Below are 17,046 nucleotides of genomic sequence, written 5' to 3' on the forward strand. Positions count from 1 at the left end.
TGTATATACCATTATCTAGTTTAACAGTTAAGAAATTCAGAATTGTGTTCGGACTTCGGAGAGTAAATGAATGTTTTTATTATGTATCATTCATTTTATTCCATTCAAAAGATGAGTCAGTTTGATGTTAGTTTTTATTTTGTTCATTTTTAAAATTTAAATTAAAAAAGTGGTTTTATAATAATATCAATATAAAGCACAATTAATGAATCAGAACACTTTTATTTTTGGAGTATATCATTTTATTAGTACTTGTAAAGATTGAACAATTTGGTTTCTCAAGCTAGATAAACCAGGTAAAAATTTAACTTTCTTGGTTGGCTTTTTTATTGTCTTTTTTTCCCCTTTAAATCCAGGATAGGCTGTTTATGCATCTTTTGAATGTGACTTCTCTTTGAATCATGTGTTAATGCGAGATATTTTTATATCAAGTTTCTTTTCTTATCTATGATACTTTGTATGTTATTTGGAACTAAACATAACCTTAAATGCTACATAATTAGTGGTAGAATTATGGCATTTAGAATATTCTTTGTTTATTGACGTTCAGTTTTAACTTTATGAATGAAAACTACGGGTGTGTTTGGAAACCCGTTGGAAGGGAAGAAGCACGTTAAAATTTTTTGAAAGCTTCAATTTTTGGTTTGGCAAATTTTTTTCTCTTGAACGCAGAAGTGATTTTGCTGCCAAAACCACGTTTACAAGAAGCAACTATTTTTAGCTTTTGCGTTTTCTTAATGGACTTTTGGCCATAGATGCTAATCATTTATTTATCTTTTGCCAACTTTATCCTTTATATATGTTATTGTATTATTTATAAAATTTTTGTTATTTTTATTTATTTATTATTTTTATTTTTTTTCAACTGTTTGTTTGGTATTATACACTTTTATAATTGTGATTTTTGTGTATTATGTTTGTTATTATTTTTTTATAATATGATTTATTGATTCTATTAGATAAAGTAAATTAAATAAAAAATTAACTGTAAATAATAATAATATTAAAAATTATAACATACTAAAAATACTAAAAATATATTATATAAAAAGATCATCAAGAATTTTTAGATTTGTTTCAGTCACTATAAAGTAAATATTTAATTTTTTTTTATTATTTTCAGTACTCTCTTTTATAATTATAATTCTCATATACTATGTTTTAGTGTAATTTTTATAATATAGATTATGATTCCATTAAAAAAGATAAATTAAATAAAAAATTAATCATAGATAATAATAAAATTATAAACGTTGGATTCCAAATTAATATTAAGAATAAGATTATCGAGAGTACTAGAATAAAAGTACGATGCAAAAAAATACTAAAGTAACATTTAATACTTAAAAAATGTAACATATTTGATTATATATATATATATATCTAAAATTTATATTTTTTTATTTTTATTTAAAAATATATTTTATCTATTTTTATATGTTATTTTTATTTTAGTAAGTAAATATTAATTTTATTATAAAATTAACTAATAAGATCTATTTAAATATCTAAATTAAAATAATAGGATAATATAAAAAAATTTTAAGTTGATGTCTATTTTAGTAATTTTTTATCTAAAAGTGATTTTGAATGGTATAGGTCAAACAATATTTATTTTACTATAATCCATTTTGATACAAAAATTACCAAACATAAATCATTTTAACACAAATTTACTTTTGATCAAAATCAATTTTATATAAACTCCCGTTTGTAAACCGTAATCCAAACACACCTATACATTAATTTGTTTTGTTTAACGGATTAATCTTTTCTTATCTATAATACATTTAGCTTTAACTTTAGAATATTCTTTATTGTGGTTGAAAGTCACTCCCCTTTTCAGCATTTAAAATTATTTTGGGAAATGTTGGGGTATCACTTTGTTGGTATAGTAGAAGCAGAGGGGCATAAGGGAGGTATTTGGTTTCTATCCTCTATGAAGGGTGTTTGTTGTAAGTTCATTGATGCTTTTGATCAGGGTGTTACTGTTGAGGTTCACTTTGATAATTTAATTTAGAGGTGTAGTGGTATTTATGGCAGTCCTCAATTTAATAAAAGGATTCTCCTTTGAGATTATCTTGTTGCACAATCCATGGTTTTTCAAGGACCTTGGATTGTTCTTGGTGATTTTAATGAAGTCAAATTTTCTCATGAATCTAAGGGCTGTCAATTTTCTCATCAAAGAGCCGACATGTTTGCTACTTTATTAGGGGATAGTGGTTTGTTTGATCTGAAGATTATTGGGAGGCGGTTTTCTTGGTACATGAGGGTGAAAAATTATGTTGACGTGGCCAAAAAGCTTGATCGAGTCTGTATAAATAGTAGTTGGTTATCTATCTTTCCAGAGGTTTATGCAGAAGTTTTAAATAGGCTTCAGTCTGATCATTGCCCTATTCTGGTGCGTTGTAAAGGTCGTCCTCAACCTAAAGGGAATCGACCTTTCCGATTTGTTGCTGCTTGGGCTACTCATCCTGGGTATAGGGATATTGTGAACCAGTCATGGTGGTCTGGTAATAGAGGAATTCATGGCAAGCTTTCGGAAGTACAGAAGAATTCACTAGAGTTTAACTCGAAGGTATTTGGTAATATTTTTGTTAAGAAATGTGAATTAGAGCAGCATATTAATTATTTACAAAAGCGTTTGGAAGTGGTGGATAGTATTTATTTGCATCAGAAAGAGCAACAGTTGCTTGATGATTATAATAATACTCTAGTGCAAGAAGAGCTCCTATGGTTCCAAAAGTCCAGAGAACAGTGGGTAAGGTTCGGGGATAGGAATACAAGATTCTTTCATATTCAAACTCTTGCGAGAAGGAAGCATAATAAGATTCACGGCCTTTTTCTCAAGGATGAAGTGTGGGAAACTGATCCAGAAGTTCTGAGTCAAGAAGCAGAGTCTTTCTATAAAAGCTTATTCTGTCATTTGGATGATGTTAATTTGGGTTGTCTTGGTGATGTGCCTCTTCCTTCTCTGAATGAGGAAGCTTGCAATAACCTTACGGCACCAGTTACTATGGAGGAAGTCAAAGCAGCTGTTTTTCACATGAACTCTTTTAAAGCTCCGGGTCTTGATGAGTTTCAAGTTTTCTTCTTCAAAGAATATTGGGAGATCATTGGTCTTGATGTTTGGAAGATGGTTAAGCAGGCATTCTCTGGTGTTCCTCTTGATCCGAGAATGTTGGAGACTTTACTGGTTCTCATTCCAAAGGTTGAATCACCGGCATCTATGAAAGATTTCAGGCCGATTAGTCTCTGCAATGTAGTTTACAAGATCATCACGAAGGTCCTTGTTAATAGGCTTCGTCCTCATCTTGCGGAGATTGTTGGCCCGCTTCAAGGAGGATTTATTCCGGGACGAGGAACTCCTGACAACATCATTATTGCTCAAGAAGTCCTCCACTTTATGAAGAAGACTAAATCAAAGAAAGGCACACTGGCCTTTAAGATTGATCTGGAGAAAGCTTATGACAGAGTTGACTGGAGGTTTTTAGCTCATACCCTTAAAAGCTTTGGTTTTCCTATTCCTACACTTAATTTGATTATGAATTGTGTCACTGCTTCTTCCTTATCTATTCTTTGGAATGGGAGTCGTTTGAATGGCTTTACTCCTAGCCGAGGTCTTAGACAAGGAGACCCTATGTCACCCTATCTTTTGTGTTGTGTATGGAGCGATTGGCATGCTTTATTAGTCATCAAGTTGATTTGGGCCTGTGGGAGCCGGTTGCTATTTCTAGAGGGGGACCAAGAATATCCCACTTAATGTTTGCAGATGACTTGCTTCTGTTCTATAAAGCTACAAAGAGACAAGTGCAAAATGTGATGTTGGTTTTAGAGACTTTTTGCAAAGCATCTGGGATGAAGATTAATGTCGAGAAGTCTAAAGCGCTTTGCTCCAAGAATGTCTCTGCAACAAGGAAAGAGGTTTTTACTGGGGTATTCTCTATCAGATTTGTCCAGGACTTGAGCAAGCATCTTGGAGTTACCCTTAGCCATTCTAGGGTGACTCGTTCAGCTTTCAATGGTGTCCTGGATAAGATTCGGAGTAGGCTAGCAAGCTGGAAAGGAAGTTTACTCAATCGGGCTGGTAGGCTCTGCTTGGTTAATTCTGTTGCTGCTGCTATTTCCACGTACCAGATGCATGTCTCTATTTTTCCCAAAGGAATCATTAGTAAATTGGAGTCTATGATGAGGAATTTTCTTTGGAAAGGACAAGTTGATGGAAGAGGATTGAATCTTGTTAGTTGGAAGGTACTGGTTACTCCAAAAAAATATGGAGGTTTGGGGATTAGAGATCCTTATTGTGTAAATATTGCTCTTCTTGGGAAGCTAGTTCGGACTTTTTTCCAGCAGCCAAACAAGCTATGGGTCCAATTGTTGGATGCCAAATACCGATCATCTCTATATGACTGTTTTAGTTATCCTAAGAACAATGACTCTCCCATTTGGAGGTGTCTTTGCAAGGCTTGGGAAGTGTTGAAAGATGGGTTTGCTTAGTGTATTGGAGATTTGAATCAGAATTTTTGGTTTTCTAGCTGGAGGAGAGAAGGACGGTTATCTAATGAGATGGATTATGTTCACATTTCTGATTCGAATATCCGGATACAGAATATTTGGTCGGTTGGTAGGTGGCATTTGGATACTCTTTATTCTCCTTTATCTTAAAATTTGAAAGATAATATTCTCTCTTACAATTCAGATGAACAAGCAGGTCCGGAAGTGGGTTGGTATTGGAGTGGGTCTGCTGCCAAAGTCTATGACTTACGCAATGGTTACTTGTGGTTGTGTAAGCAGCTGTTTGGTTGGGAGGAGCGAGAGAATTGGCTTTGGCTTTAGCGTCAGCTTGTTCCGGAAAAGCATAAGTTTTTGGCTTGGTTGTGTCTTAAGGAGGCTCTTCCTACTGCAAGTTTTCGCTTTAGAAGAGGGATGTCGTCATCGGATAGGTGTCCAAGATGTCTTTCTAGCCAGGAATCGGTTTTACATTGTATTCGGGATTGTCCAAAAGCTCAGCTTGTCTGGCATAGGTTGGATATTTCTTGTCATCCTTTGGATTTGAAGAACTGGTTCTTGTATCATAGCAGAGAGCATCCGTTCAAGTTCTTTTCGGGACTTTGGTGGATATGGCGAGTAAGGAATAATAACATCTTTAATCCCCATGAAACTTGGCCTCCGAAAAAAGTGATTTGTCTGGCATTAACTTCAGAAAAGGAGCTTAGGAATATATTTGAGTTACAACGTATGTCCCTTCCCTCTACTCTAAATGGTTTTTGGAATCCCCCATCTATTGGTACTTTTAAGATTAATTGTGATGCTAGTTATTTTGGTTCGGGTGATAGTGTTGGTTTTGCTTGTGTTATTAGAGATTGTAATGGGAGCTGGCAAAGGGGGGTGTTTGGGAATGATTGAGAGTAATAGTATTCTTCAAGGAGAATTGTTTGATATTTGGAGAGGATATCTCTTAGCTTGAGATGTGGGTCAACGAGATGTTATTTGTGAGACGGATTGTGTGGAAGCATTTAATCTTGTTACTCAAGATGATTTTGGGTTTTATTGATCCACTAGTGCTTAAAATAAGAGATATCATGCATTGGAATTGGCGGGTTGACTTTCGTTTGATTATGAGAGATGCAAACACGGTGGCAGATACTATGGCAAAGATGGCGATGAAGTTACAACTTTCGCATATGGAGCTTCTTTCACCTTGGGAGGAGTTTAAGAGTAGTCTTGAACGAGACTGTCCCTCTATTTAGGCAATTCCTTGTTTTGTTTGTTTTGTTTTTTTTGTTTAATTTATTTCAGTCACAAAAAAAAAAAACTTTAGAATATTCTTTTATTATTTCATTATTTTGCGTGCATAGGAAGTGTTAATTCAAGTAAGCGCCAGTTTTATCTTGTGGAAATCTAATGCCTAAGTTTCTCTTATATTTTCTAAATGTTGAGCTAATATTAAGAATTTTGGTTCTTATAAATACTTTGGAATATTAATGTAATCCTAAAAATATTGGAAATTTTGTTTTCTTATTATTACGGATGTTTCCAAATTTTCTTCCGGTATCTAGAAATATCCTTTATCAACACTTTATCTAAGCTCCAAAAACAAAACCACCTATATACATTGGAGAAGTAAATTAGTTACATTTAAAAGGATTAAAATATTTTTTCTTTGAGTGGGAAAAAAAAAATCTTTTATAAACAAATTAATGAATTATATATGGCCTATGGCCTAGGCTCATTTAAGAACTCAGCTCAAGCTATGGAAGAAATGTAGTAAGCAGAGTGCAGTCACGTCGTTTTTATTGATCTTTAGAAATTGGAATGCTTGGTGTTGGACTGTTGGAGATATGTGGAACTGGATAAAATGTGACAACGTGGCTGCACCCCATTCGCTCCTCTTCCATCCAGATAATGATTCTCATAACAACCAAACAAAATTAATCCCTGAAATCCTAAAGCATACACACTATGTTCTCTTCTCCTCATGAGAAACTGCTACACTTATTCAAAATCCAATTTGAACAAGAAGAAGGGTGAGGAGTAGTAGAGTAGGGTCCTTAATCCATGGCTCCAACTCTTACTTCCAATTCATCTCTCTTACCTCACTCATCAACAAGGTTCACCCTCCCCAGGAACCAAAGGCTGAGAGTCTTAGCTAAGAGTAACAACAATGGTCCATTCCCATCACTCAGGCTTGGTAAACCCAAGGATAATGATGATAATGATGGTGAAGAAGCTTCATCTAACTCCAATCCCTTCCGTTTCAACTTCGGCAAGTTACCTGATGTGACGTCATTGATCCCTGTTGTAAACAACCCTTCCTCTTCCTCTTCACCTGGTTTGTCATTTGGCAACCCAAGAAGGAAGGACCCTTCCACTGTGTTTGTTGCCGGTGCTACCGGCCAGGCCGGTATTCGCATTTCTCAGACACTTCTCAGAGAAGGTTTCAGCGTCAGAGCTGGTGTTCCCGAACTTGGTGCTGCTCAAGAACTTGCTCGTCTTGCTGCTCAATACAAGGTCAGCTTCTTATTCGTTCCACACTCGACAATATAAACTAAGAATACACATCATCTCGTTCATCAACTATATCTTTTCCTCTTTCTTTTTATTTTATTTTACTAGGCTTTAGATATTTAAGCATGATTGGATTTGGAGTTGGTTGCAATAAGATGAAGTTAAGTGTTCTATATTATTCCAACCAAGCCACGTGTACACATGATATATAGCATTTTTGATATTGTTTGGGGTATTGGATGGAATTGATTAATTTTAGTTCATGTGATCCCACACTCCATTGCTGATTCCTGCAGATCATATCAAAAGAAGAGGCAAAGCGTCTCAATGCTGTGCAATCAAGCTTTGATGATGCAGACTCCATAGCCAAAGCAATAGGCAATGCCAGCAAAGTTGTTGTCACCATTGGGCCAACAGAGAATGGTCCAACGGCAGAGGTCTCCACAGCTGACGCCTTGCAAGTAGTTCAGGCTGCTCAGCTCGCCGGCGTAGGCCACGTGGCTGTTATCTACGATGATAACAACGCCACCACCACCTCAACCTACAATGTCCTTGATGGCATCACCTCATTCTTCAACAATATATTCTCCAAGAATCAACCATTGAGCATACAAGAGTTTTTGCAGAAAGTTATTGAGACTGATGTCAAGTATACCTTCATCAAGACCAGTTTAACGGATGATTTCTCACCGGAGAGCTCTTATAATGTCGTTGTGTTAGGCGAAGGGAGCGCCAGTGCGAGCGACTATAAAGTAATGTAATGTATGCGATAGTATCTAAATGGAATTTTGTCTTCTCAATCCTCCTTTTACATTCTTAATTTTTCATATTTGTAGGCAATTGTTTATAAGAAAGTGATGGTTTATCTTTAATGTTTATTATAGGTTGCAAAGTCCAAGATAGCATCCTTAGTTGCTGATGTCTTCTCCAACACAGAGGTGGCAGAAAACAAGGTATCATCAGTTTTACAACTGTTATGGTTGATTTCTCTGTTTGAGAAAACTAGCATGCTTGTGCAGCCTTAAAGTATTAGAAAAGCTAAAAAAGTTGAACGTTCTGTTTGTTAATTTACTTTCTTCATCGTTTTGTTTTCAAATCTTGAACAGGTTGTGCAAGTGTATACAAGTCCAGAAGCCCCCTTGAAGCGTGTAGATGAATTGTTTAGGTAAATAAGTAACATGTATCTAGTTGTTCTGTTCTCTTATCTGTATACAACAAGATCAATATGTGTTGTTCTATCTGATTTTCTGAATTTCTTTCCAGCACTATTCCTGAGGATGGAAGAAGGAAAGCCTATGCTGAAGTGCTTGAGAAAGCGAAAGCAGAAGAGGAGGCAAGATTGGCTGCTGAAAAGGCCCAAGAAGCTGCAGAAGCAACAAAGAAGCTGGAAGAAGAGGTGAAAAAGCTTTCGCAGCAAGAAGCCCGTGCTGCGAGTCTAGCTCAAGAAGCTCAAGATAAGGCAGTGGCTGCAGGGGCTTCAGTGGAAGGCCTCTTCAGCAAGGCCAAAGATTTCGGAGCAGGGCTTTCCTGGCAAAAGTTTAGCTCACAGATCTCAGCCTCAATTCAAAACGCCGGTGAGGACGAGGAACCAAATATTAAACTAGCCACCGTTCGGGGACAGGCCAAGGCTCGGAGCCTTACGCCTAACAAAGCAGTTGTTAAGGAAACAAGTACTCGAAACATCACCACTAAACCGAAGGAGGAAAAGCCAAAGCAAGCAGAGAAACCCACAGAGGTGAGGAAAGTATTTGGTGGCCTATTCAAGCAAGAAACTATCTATGTCGACGATGATTAGAGGAAGTTGAACATGCTTTTGTGCAGCTCTAAAATCTGTTGTATGAGTATGCGATGTTAATGCAGATTATTTGGTTGGGGATGTGTATGGTTTTGTAAAGTTCTATATTTCATGCAAGATAATTTTGTGGTTGTAATTGGTTAATTAAGGACCCTGTAACAATATTATTAGCAGGGGGCAAAATGTAAGATCAGATTTAGCTTCTCAAATTTCTCACTTTGTTTTACATAAACTGCCATGAACTAATAATATTTGAGAGACATGTTTTCAGTTTGGTGAAAATAGCATCATGCTTCAGATACCATTTTTCCACGTACAAAATAAAAAAGTGCATGAATTATTCCCTTTGATTTTCTTATTAAGGGCGATAACTATGTATGCTTCATTCCTTGCTTGAATTAATATCTATTCTGCATTTTTATATGTGTATATACTTTTTGGCCTAATTGACCTTATTCGAGTATAGATATTGAACATGGATAATCTGATTTGAATCAAAATGGTTTACACTTTGTTTTCTCAATAAATTTGGCTCAAACCTTGAAATTAAATGAAAAGAAAACAATATAATAAGGTACGAGAATAAAAACCAGACCTATATAAAACAAAATTTAAATATAAGATACACATAAATTAAATAAAAGCCAACACCCTGTCCAAAAAGTTAATAAAATTAGTGCCTACACACTTAAATAAAGTGTTGATTTCTCTATCATTAAGGAAATCCACTAACTTGTTAATCCTTCCATCTTTCTTCTTATCAATTGCCCATGATGAGCGTTATAGATTACAACGAAGCGATAACACATAGGAGTATAAGAATAAAGAGAAAAATTTATATTAGAACTCGGTATAAGTTGTTGATAAAGTTGGCAACGTTAATTATGGAAGTACCTAAAGAGACCTATACAATGTTCTTGTCTTAAAATTGAATTAAAACTAATATTTAATTTAATGTACTTGCATTGTTTGAATCCCATGTATTTCAAATACGCAACTTAAGTAGATTTACCTAGTTATTGCCGATGGAACTCAATGATATATATATATTAGTGAAAGCCAAAGTAATAATTTCACATAACACATCATTTTGTGAACTATAATGGATATAAAATATGAGGAATGGTAAGGGGCAGCAATTTTAGTGTTTTGTAACCATTAATTGGCCATCAATAATATTTTTAATGGTGTGAGATTATATCTAATGGTGGGAGATCACTCACTTTTATTTTGATGGCCAGAAAACACAAAAGTTGCTACTCCTATACTTTTTCATAAAATATCTCATGCAGATTAATTATCATCAGTATATAGTATACCGTAACATATATATATATATATGCATACATCGTATTACTTCCGAATATTACATACATCATATGCATGCATTTTAATTTGTAAAGCCTAACTGTGTATATAATTTTGAACAGGCAAAACAAAACATATAATAACTCTGAGAAAAATAAGTATATCTTCTGTCGTAATTACAATAAATATTAATAGGAATTGATATATATACATATATATAAAGAATCAGAATTATTATATTGAAGTAGCAGATTTCGTTCGATCATCATCTTACAACATTAAACTCATATATCATTTAGAGTTTACAACAAACAATAACAATGATAATTGAGCTAAAATGACTATTGTGAGGGTAAGAAAATAAAAAAGAAAATGAATTATTCTTTGAACCAAGAAAAGTGAAAAAGGGTTCTTGGAAAACAAACAAACAAATCAATATAATCACCATGTGTGTGTATATATATGTATTATTATTGTTATATATAGAACAATATTATTAAATTCAAAAGAATTTTCTAGTACCCGTTATTGTAGCTGATGATGAATTAGATCCTTGTGGAGGCTCAAGCCCTAATCTTAGTTCAAGGTCTAATTCTGAAGATGATGAGGGACCTTGTTGACCAGAAATTTGATCCTCTTGCTGTTGAAGATGATGAGGTGATGATGATGATTCTGAAAAGAGTGGTAACTGCCTCATCATCACAACATTATTATTATTGGTTTCATCGTCCATAACTGGTTGATGAGGCACATTCAAAAGCTCTTTATTATTATTATCATTGTTACTACCAAGATTCCCCTCCAATAAAAATTGTTGATGATGAGTAGTTTGATTTGAAGAAGAAGAAAACTGTTGCTGCTCTTTGATCTTTGCTTTGTCCTTCCTATGAAGGTTCATGTGACCTCCAAGTGCTTGTGCATTAGAGAAGCCTCTCTTGCAGAAGTTGCATTCATAGGACCTTGTTGGATTCACATTATTCACTGCTTGCACTTCATTCCCATCACTGCTACTACTCACAACAACCTTTTCTGCTGTTCTTCTATGATCTTGATCATCATCTGATTGCTTCTCCATTTCATCAATTACTTTCAACTTTATTTCAAACTATATATATATGTATAGAAATAGTACTAGTCAACTATATATATAAATATAAATACAAGGGATGAACTATATATACATGATAATTAATTTTGTTGATTATAGTTAAAAATGAGACAAAGTTCACCATTAAAAATGAATTTTAAGGAACGATTGCTATACAGCTTGAGTTGTATGAAAGGACAAAATAGACAAACTTGGTCACTGAATTCGGAACAGCTTGTCTTGTTGCAATTTGGCGTGTAGCTTTTTACCTACGTTGGCTTCTACATTGTTTCTTAAAACACATAACGTTACTATCAAACAGCTATGTTTTCTTTTAATAATATAATATATGGTTTAATTTCCGGTAATTAGTTTCATACAAGCAGATGTTCCTCTGAGGGGTTGCTTCGTTATTAAGTTGTTATGGTACGTCCACTTGTTTAATTTGGATTATTCATTTAATAAATTCATTAAATAACTTGCTCAAGTTCTATTTACAAAACCAACTTACTACTAATAAAATGTTAGGGCCAAGCGGCGATCGCTTAATATATCCGATGAATCAATCTTTTATTATTATTATTATTATTATAATATATATTCTTAAAAATGAATTGCTATCTTATATATATAACATAGCATATGCTGCTGATGAACTGGTCATAATAGGAATCACGCAACCGCTTACAACATGATCTCGTTAAGATTGTAGTATTTAATTAGTTTTCAAAAACTAATAATTATAATCGTCCCTAATTTTAAAACAATGAGTATTGATAAGTTCGCTGCGATTCATGCATGTATACTCTTTTTGTATCGATTCGTCCAGTTAATTAATTGAAAGAGAAATTTATATTATAAATATTATATTATGGTCTGTGGATTTTTTAATTATTATTGGATAATGTAAGTTTAATAAGTAGTTAATTGAGTCAAAGTAGTCTTAACACGTTTGTGTGTTTAGCCGTCTCGAATATTATTGAATTTGAATCTGACTTAGTATGTAGTTTGTGGCAAATGATGTTGTATGTTTAAAATGGAAACAAGAGCAACATAGGGTACTGTGCAGGCAGATGAGAAGACTATATCTTTGCATAGTTTGTGTCAACATGCTACAATATAATTAATTAATTATTTAGTACAACAAACAACTTAATTAATTCTTAAACATTCTACTAAACGTCTTCCACGTGGAAACTAATTAACTATGGACTAAAGCCCTCACTAAGCTAAGTTGGACATATCGAGAATTCATACGATGTCGATGCAAAATGGGGCTTCAATTCTCCTAAAGTAAGTTTATCGTATACATACATAATAGGAAAAGTTTAGGGCGAACAACTTTTTTAAAATTATTAGATAAAATCTCACATTAATCTCACATCATTAAAATCATTATTGATGGCTATTTGATAACTACAAATACTAAAAATTGCTAGCCTCCTAGCACTTCTCTATATAATATATACATACGGCCAATAACCAAGTTGGATTGATCTAGCGACAAACCCTTAAATAGAATTCAGTATCGCGACAGATTAGTCCTTAATCTACTGGGTTGAGGGTTACAGTACGAAACCAAATATACATACATACGGCCAAGTGCCAACATGAGTGCTCCTAGTCAAGGACATAATATGTGTGTGTGAAAACAGTTTTGCATTATTTTGTAATTTTTACGCATATCTCTTGTAAATTTTTTTTATGATATAAAGGATTTTTTAGCTTTTTACGAATAAATTTTAATATCAAAAATAAAAAATTACAATAAAAATATATAAAAAATGATAAAAATTCACTACTATATTTATAGAGAAAGTATAGAAGAACAACACTTTTTTAAAATAATCTAAATAATAAGTTAAAAAAAATTAATTTTAATTTTGAAGTTTAAATTTTAAATTAATTAAATTTATTTATATTTAATGAACCTAGAATGTAATTTATTATTTAACATTATTCATAATTTTCATTGTCTATCTAACAAAATTGTAATAGCTATCACATATCTTTAAGAAATATGAGATTTGAGATTTGTGATATATATTATCTAGATAAAACTTATTAAAACTATGTGAATGTTAAGATTTATATTTGATTCCATTATTGGCCACATACAAAAAATAGATTTTTTAATTCCGTCTTAAAATTAAGCATTTAATTTGGTAATATCATTATAGAAAATGATACTTGAGATTAGAATAAGTATAGAAAATTAATTTTTAATTAGTTAATATTAATTAATTTTTTATTATAAAATTATTTTTAATTTTTTTGAGGATTTAGAGTTAACTAATTTATTACTTAAAATTTAAAATTTAGAATTTAGAATTTAAATTTAAAATTTAGAGTTTAAAATTAAAAAAATTTATTAGTAGTATTGATTGAAAAAAAATTAAGGATCTAAACTCTAGTTAAACTCTTGATATTATTATACCAATCTTGTATTGATTTTAAATATTGTATGTTAAGGTATACAGTGACTATGAAATTAATAATTAAAAATTATTAGATAATAATTTAATTAAATATATTAAATTATTTAATAATTTTTAATTATAAATTTTACGTGAAGACAACTTAATATGAATGTCCATCTTAAAAAAAAAAAATTGTAGGTATCCTACATTAAAAGGCTGAAAATTTAGTTTTTATTAAACATGTTAGTTCTTAATTTGAAGAAATGTGTTAAGTGAGTTTACAGTAATTCAACGCAAGCTTCCTTAAAATGGAGAAAGAAGACATGGTGGCACGTTTAGACAATAATCATTAGAAAGAGAGAAGAGAAGAGTAAGATGCATCAACCTCAAGGTGTAGTTGCTCTCCATACTCCATCACTCTCACTATCACTCTCCAAACTCAGAAGAACAACATCACATTCACATTCAAATTCGATCACCATGTTGCACGCGCCGCCGACACATCCCAAGTGGTCTCTCCAAGGAATGACAGCCCTTGTCACCGGTGGAACCCGCGGAATCGGGTACCTAATCAAAATCTCATCTTTCAAACTCCTCATTCATTCATCCATTCATCACAATGACCCCTTTACTTTCTCTGCAAAAAAAGGCACGCCATTGTGGAGGAACTGGTTGGGTTTGGAGCAAGAGTGCACACGTGTGCAAGGAACGAAGCTGAGCTCACCAAGTCTCTCATCCAATGAATGACTGGATGTACTGGCTCTGTTGCATTCTGTCCTCATCAGGATGTGTGACTCTGTGTGTTCTCAATTCCAAGGAAAACTCAACATCCTTGTAAGCTCTCTTCTTTCTTTGCATATCATGTGTTTGATATTATTCCCCAGCTAACACTGTTGTGTATGTTTTGAATTCACATTAACTGTTACTTCGATACCGCTATAGATAAACAATGTAGGGACAAACATTAGGAAACCAATGACAGAACTCACTACTGCAGAGATTTCCAGACTCATGGATACCAATTTAGGGTCCACCTTTCATATATGCCAACTTGCATATCCACTTCTGAAAGCATCTGGAATTGCAAGTGTTGTGTTTGTCTCGTCGGTTTCTGGTTTCGTCTCCCTGAAGTCCATGTCGGTTCAAGGAGCAACCAAAGGTAACTAATGCAGTAATGTCGATGAGTAGTATAGAGTAATAAAATTTAAATGTCTGTCTTGTTTTCTGGTTTATAGGAGCAATTAATCAACTTACAAGGAATCTAGCTTGTGAGTGGGCAAAGGACAATATAAGGAGTAATGCAGTTGCACCCTGGTACATCAAAACCTCAATGGTTGAAAAAGTAATTGTCTTCCTCCTTATCCTGTAACCACAAATTAGGATGAGCTAAACTACCTATGACATTGATTTGAGCAACAAGGGTTCACCGTGGCATGGTAACTTTTTTAAGGTGCTGAGCAACAAGGAGTATGTGGAAGAGGTGTACTCGAGAACCCCACTTGGGCGACTAGGAGATCCAGCAGAAGTGTCTTCTGTTGTTGCTTTTCTGTGCTTACCAGCATCATCATACATCACTGGCCAGATTATTTGTGTTGATGGAGGGATGACCGTAAATGGATTCTACCCAACTCATACATAGGAATGTGTCTTCTCTACCATTCATGGATTGCATTATTGAGCATAGACCCAAATGGCACATGTTCAAATTTTGTAATTATTAACAAATGGTTTTGGCTATCGGTCGAAATCTGTCGATTGACTCGGTTAACTTGCCAAAAAAGAGGATTTGGATTAGTTTTGACTGTCATATGCAAAAACCTTCTAGGATGCGGATTTATGTGGGACGGGCTTGCCCAGCAGACTCGTTTTTTTTTAAAGGTTTATGTAATGTTTGTTTGATTAGAAACTTAAATAATGTTTAATTAGATTCTTTGGACAATGTTATTTGATTTTTTTGTTTTAAAAAATTGATTAAAGATTATGTTTATTAAAAATTTAAATTATAAAAAGTAAAAAACTTTACATTTGTGAATTTAAAAATGAGAAAGTCTAGAAGGTCAATACTTTTATTAAAATTTGGTCCGTCTTTAATCAACTAAAGAAAAATGAGTAATCTTACACTATTAAATAAAATTTCACACTATTAACTTGATGATTACAAATTACAAAATTTGTTGGTTTTTTAACACTATAATAGAATTATTGACATCTGCGACGGATATGTGGGTTGGGTGGCTAAGGTGGCCAAGACCTATCAACAAATCTAAATGGGACACGTGACAGCATTTGACATGAATGAATGATTGAATGATAGTTTGACCCCAATAATTATGAATTTGAATCATTTAAATTTTAGATTTTTACTTTAAAGAATAAAGTCAGATCTCTTATTATTAAATATTTTCTTTCTCATATATTTTTTTAATCTTATCTATAAAATAAATGATAATAGATCATACTTTATCCTCTAAAATAAAATTCAAAATTTAAAAAATCCAAATCCAATAATCATAACTTAGCTAATGTCTTATGGTAAAATCTTTGAATCATTAAACAATAGTTATTAACAATTTAACCAAAATAGCACATCATTGAGACAAATTTGTTAATTTCCAACATCCTTACTCAGTAAGATTGAGCAAGTTGGAACTTGGAAGCACAATTATATCAAGAGATCGAAAAATTTGGGAATGCAGTAATGGAAAGAGCGACAGTGTGAAGCATCAAGGATGAACTAGAGTTCCGAGTGTTGTTGTTGCCCCTAGATTTTTTCATAAATTAATGATATTATATAATAAATATTTTGTATCTTTTTAATAATTATCATTATTCTTTTTTATTTTTTGTGGATCAATAATTTTATTTTTTTTATCTTATATTCTTCTAAAAATTATCATGATTCTTTTTAATATTTTGTGAATGTTATTATAGTATTTTATTTTATCATTCATGAGTTTAAGTTTTAGAGCCAAATATGCTGAACATAGTGCGTTCTAGTGCTGGTCTACATATTGATTCTATTTTTAAAAAGTATTATGTATTAAATAATTAAATTTGTTAATATTTATTGATTAATTACAATGAAATTTGTCAATAATTATAATATTCTATATCATATCTTTTTAATAATTATCTTTTTTTTTTATATCTCTATAAATATTATATATATCTTTTAAATAATTTTTAATTTTTTCTTTACAATGTTTTGAATATATAGTATATTTTTTATTTCTGTCTATTAAATTTATCTAAATATTTAGAGAACAAATTGTTAATATTTTTTTATAATATATTATTATTTTGTGAATTTTTTTTGTTAACAATATAAATTTTTGAGTACTATTTTAATAGTTTATTCTAGATAATTATAAAACTCAAACTAATTAATGAAATTTAAAAATTATAAGGAGATTTATTTGTTGTTAACA

The 17,046-nt window shown here is 32.5% G+C and overlaps 2 protein-coding genes and 1 pseudogene across 2 annotated transcripts; 2 read left to right on the top strand and 1 right to left on the bottom strand.

Moving 5' to 3' along the window:
- The first annotated feature begins 5,994 nt into the window (after positions 1-5,994).
- Positions 5,995-9,085, top strand: LOC112736670 (protein PLASTID TRANSCRIPTIONALLY ACTIVE 16, chloroplastic). Its single transcript, XM_025786224.3, has 5 exons — positions 5,995-7,011; positions 7,305-7,760; positions 7,893-7,961; positions 8,115-8,173; positions 8,272-9,085. Exons 1-5 carry the CDS (start codon positions 6,559-6,561, stop codon positions 8,801-8,803), a joined length of 1,569 nt encoding a protein of 522 aa, XP_025642009.1. The 5' UTR covers positions 5,995-6,558; the 3' UTR covers positions 8,804-9,085.
- Positions 9,086-10,543: 1,458 nt separating this feature from the next.
- Positions 10,544-11,369, bottom strand: LOC112732479 (uncharacterized). Its single transcript, XM_025781224.2, has one exon. The coding sequence runs from the start codon at positions 11,184-11,186 to the stop codon at positions 10,614-10,616; it is 573 nt and encodes a 190-aa protein (XP_025637009.1). The 5' UTR covers positions 11,187-11,369; the 3' UTR covers positions 10,544-10,613.
- Positions 11,370-13,873: 2,504 nt separating this feature from the next.
- Positions 13,874-15,557, top strand: LOC112736671 (tropinone reductase homolog At5g06060-like; annotated as a pseudogene).
- The last annotated feature ends 1,489 nt before the right edge of the window (positions 15,558-17,046 follow it).

Source organism: Arachis hypogaea, chromosome 13, assembly GCF_003086295.3.
Source record: "Arachis hypogaea cultivar Tifrunner chromosome 13, arahy.Tifrunner.gnm2.J5K5, whole genome shotgun sequence".
In the NCBI taxonomy this organism is placed as follows: Eukaryota; Viridiplantae; Streptophyta; class Magnoliopsida; order Fabales; family Fabaceae; genus Arachis; species Arachis hypogaea.

Coding starts and splice junctions, on each gene's coding strand:
- LOC112736670 (XM_025786224.3), top strand. CDS start 6,559: ATGGCTCCAACTCTTACTTCCAATTCATCTCTCTTACCTCACTCATCA. Junction 7,761..7,892: donor CCAGTGCGAGCGACTATAAA/GTAATGTAATGT, acceptor TGTTTATTATAG/GTTGCAAAGTCCAAGATAGC. Junction 8,174..8,271: donor CGTGTAGATGAATTGTTTAG/GTAAATAAGTAA, acceptor ATTTCTTTCCAG/CACTATTCCTGAGGATGGAA.
- LOC112732479 (XM_025781224.2), bottom strand. CDS start 11,186: ATGGAGAAGCAATCAGATGATGATCAAGATCATAGAAGAACAGCAGAA.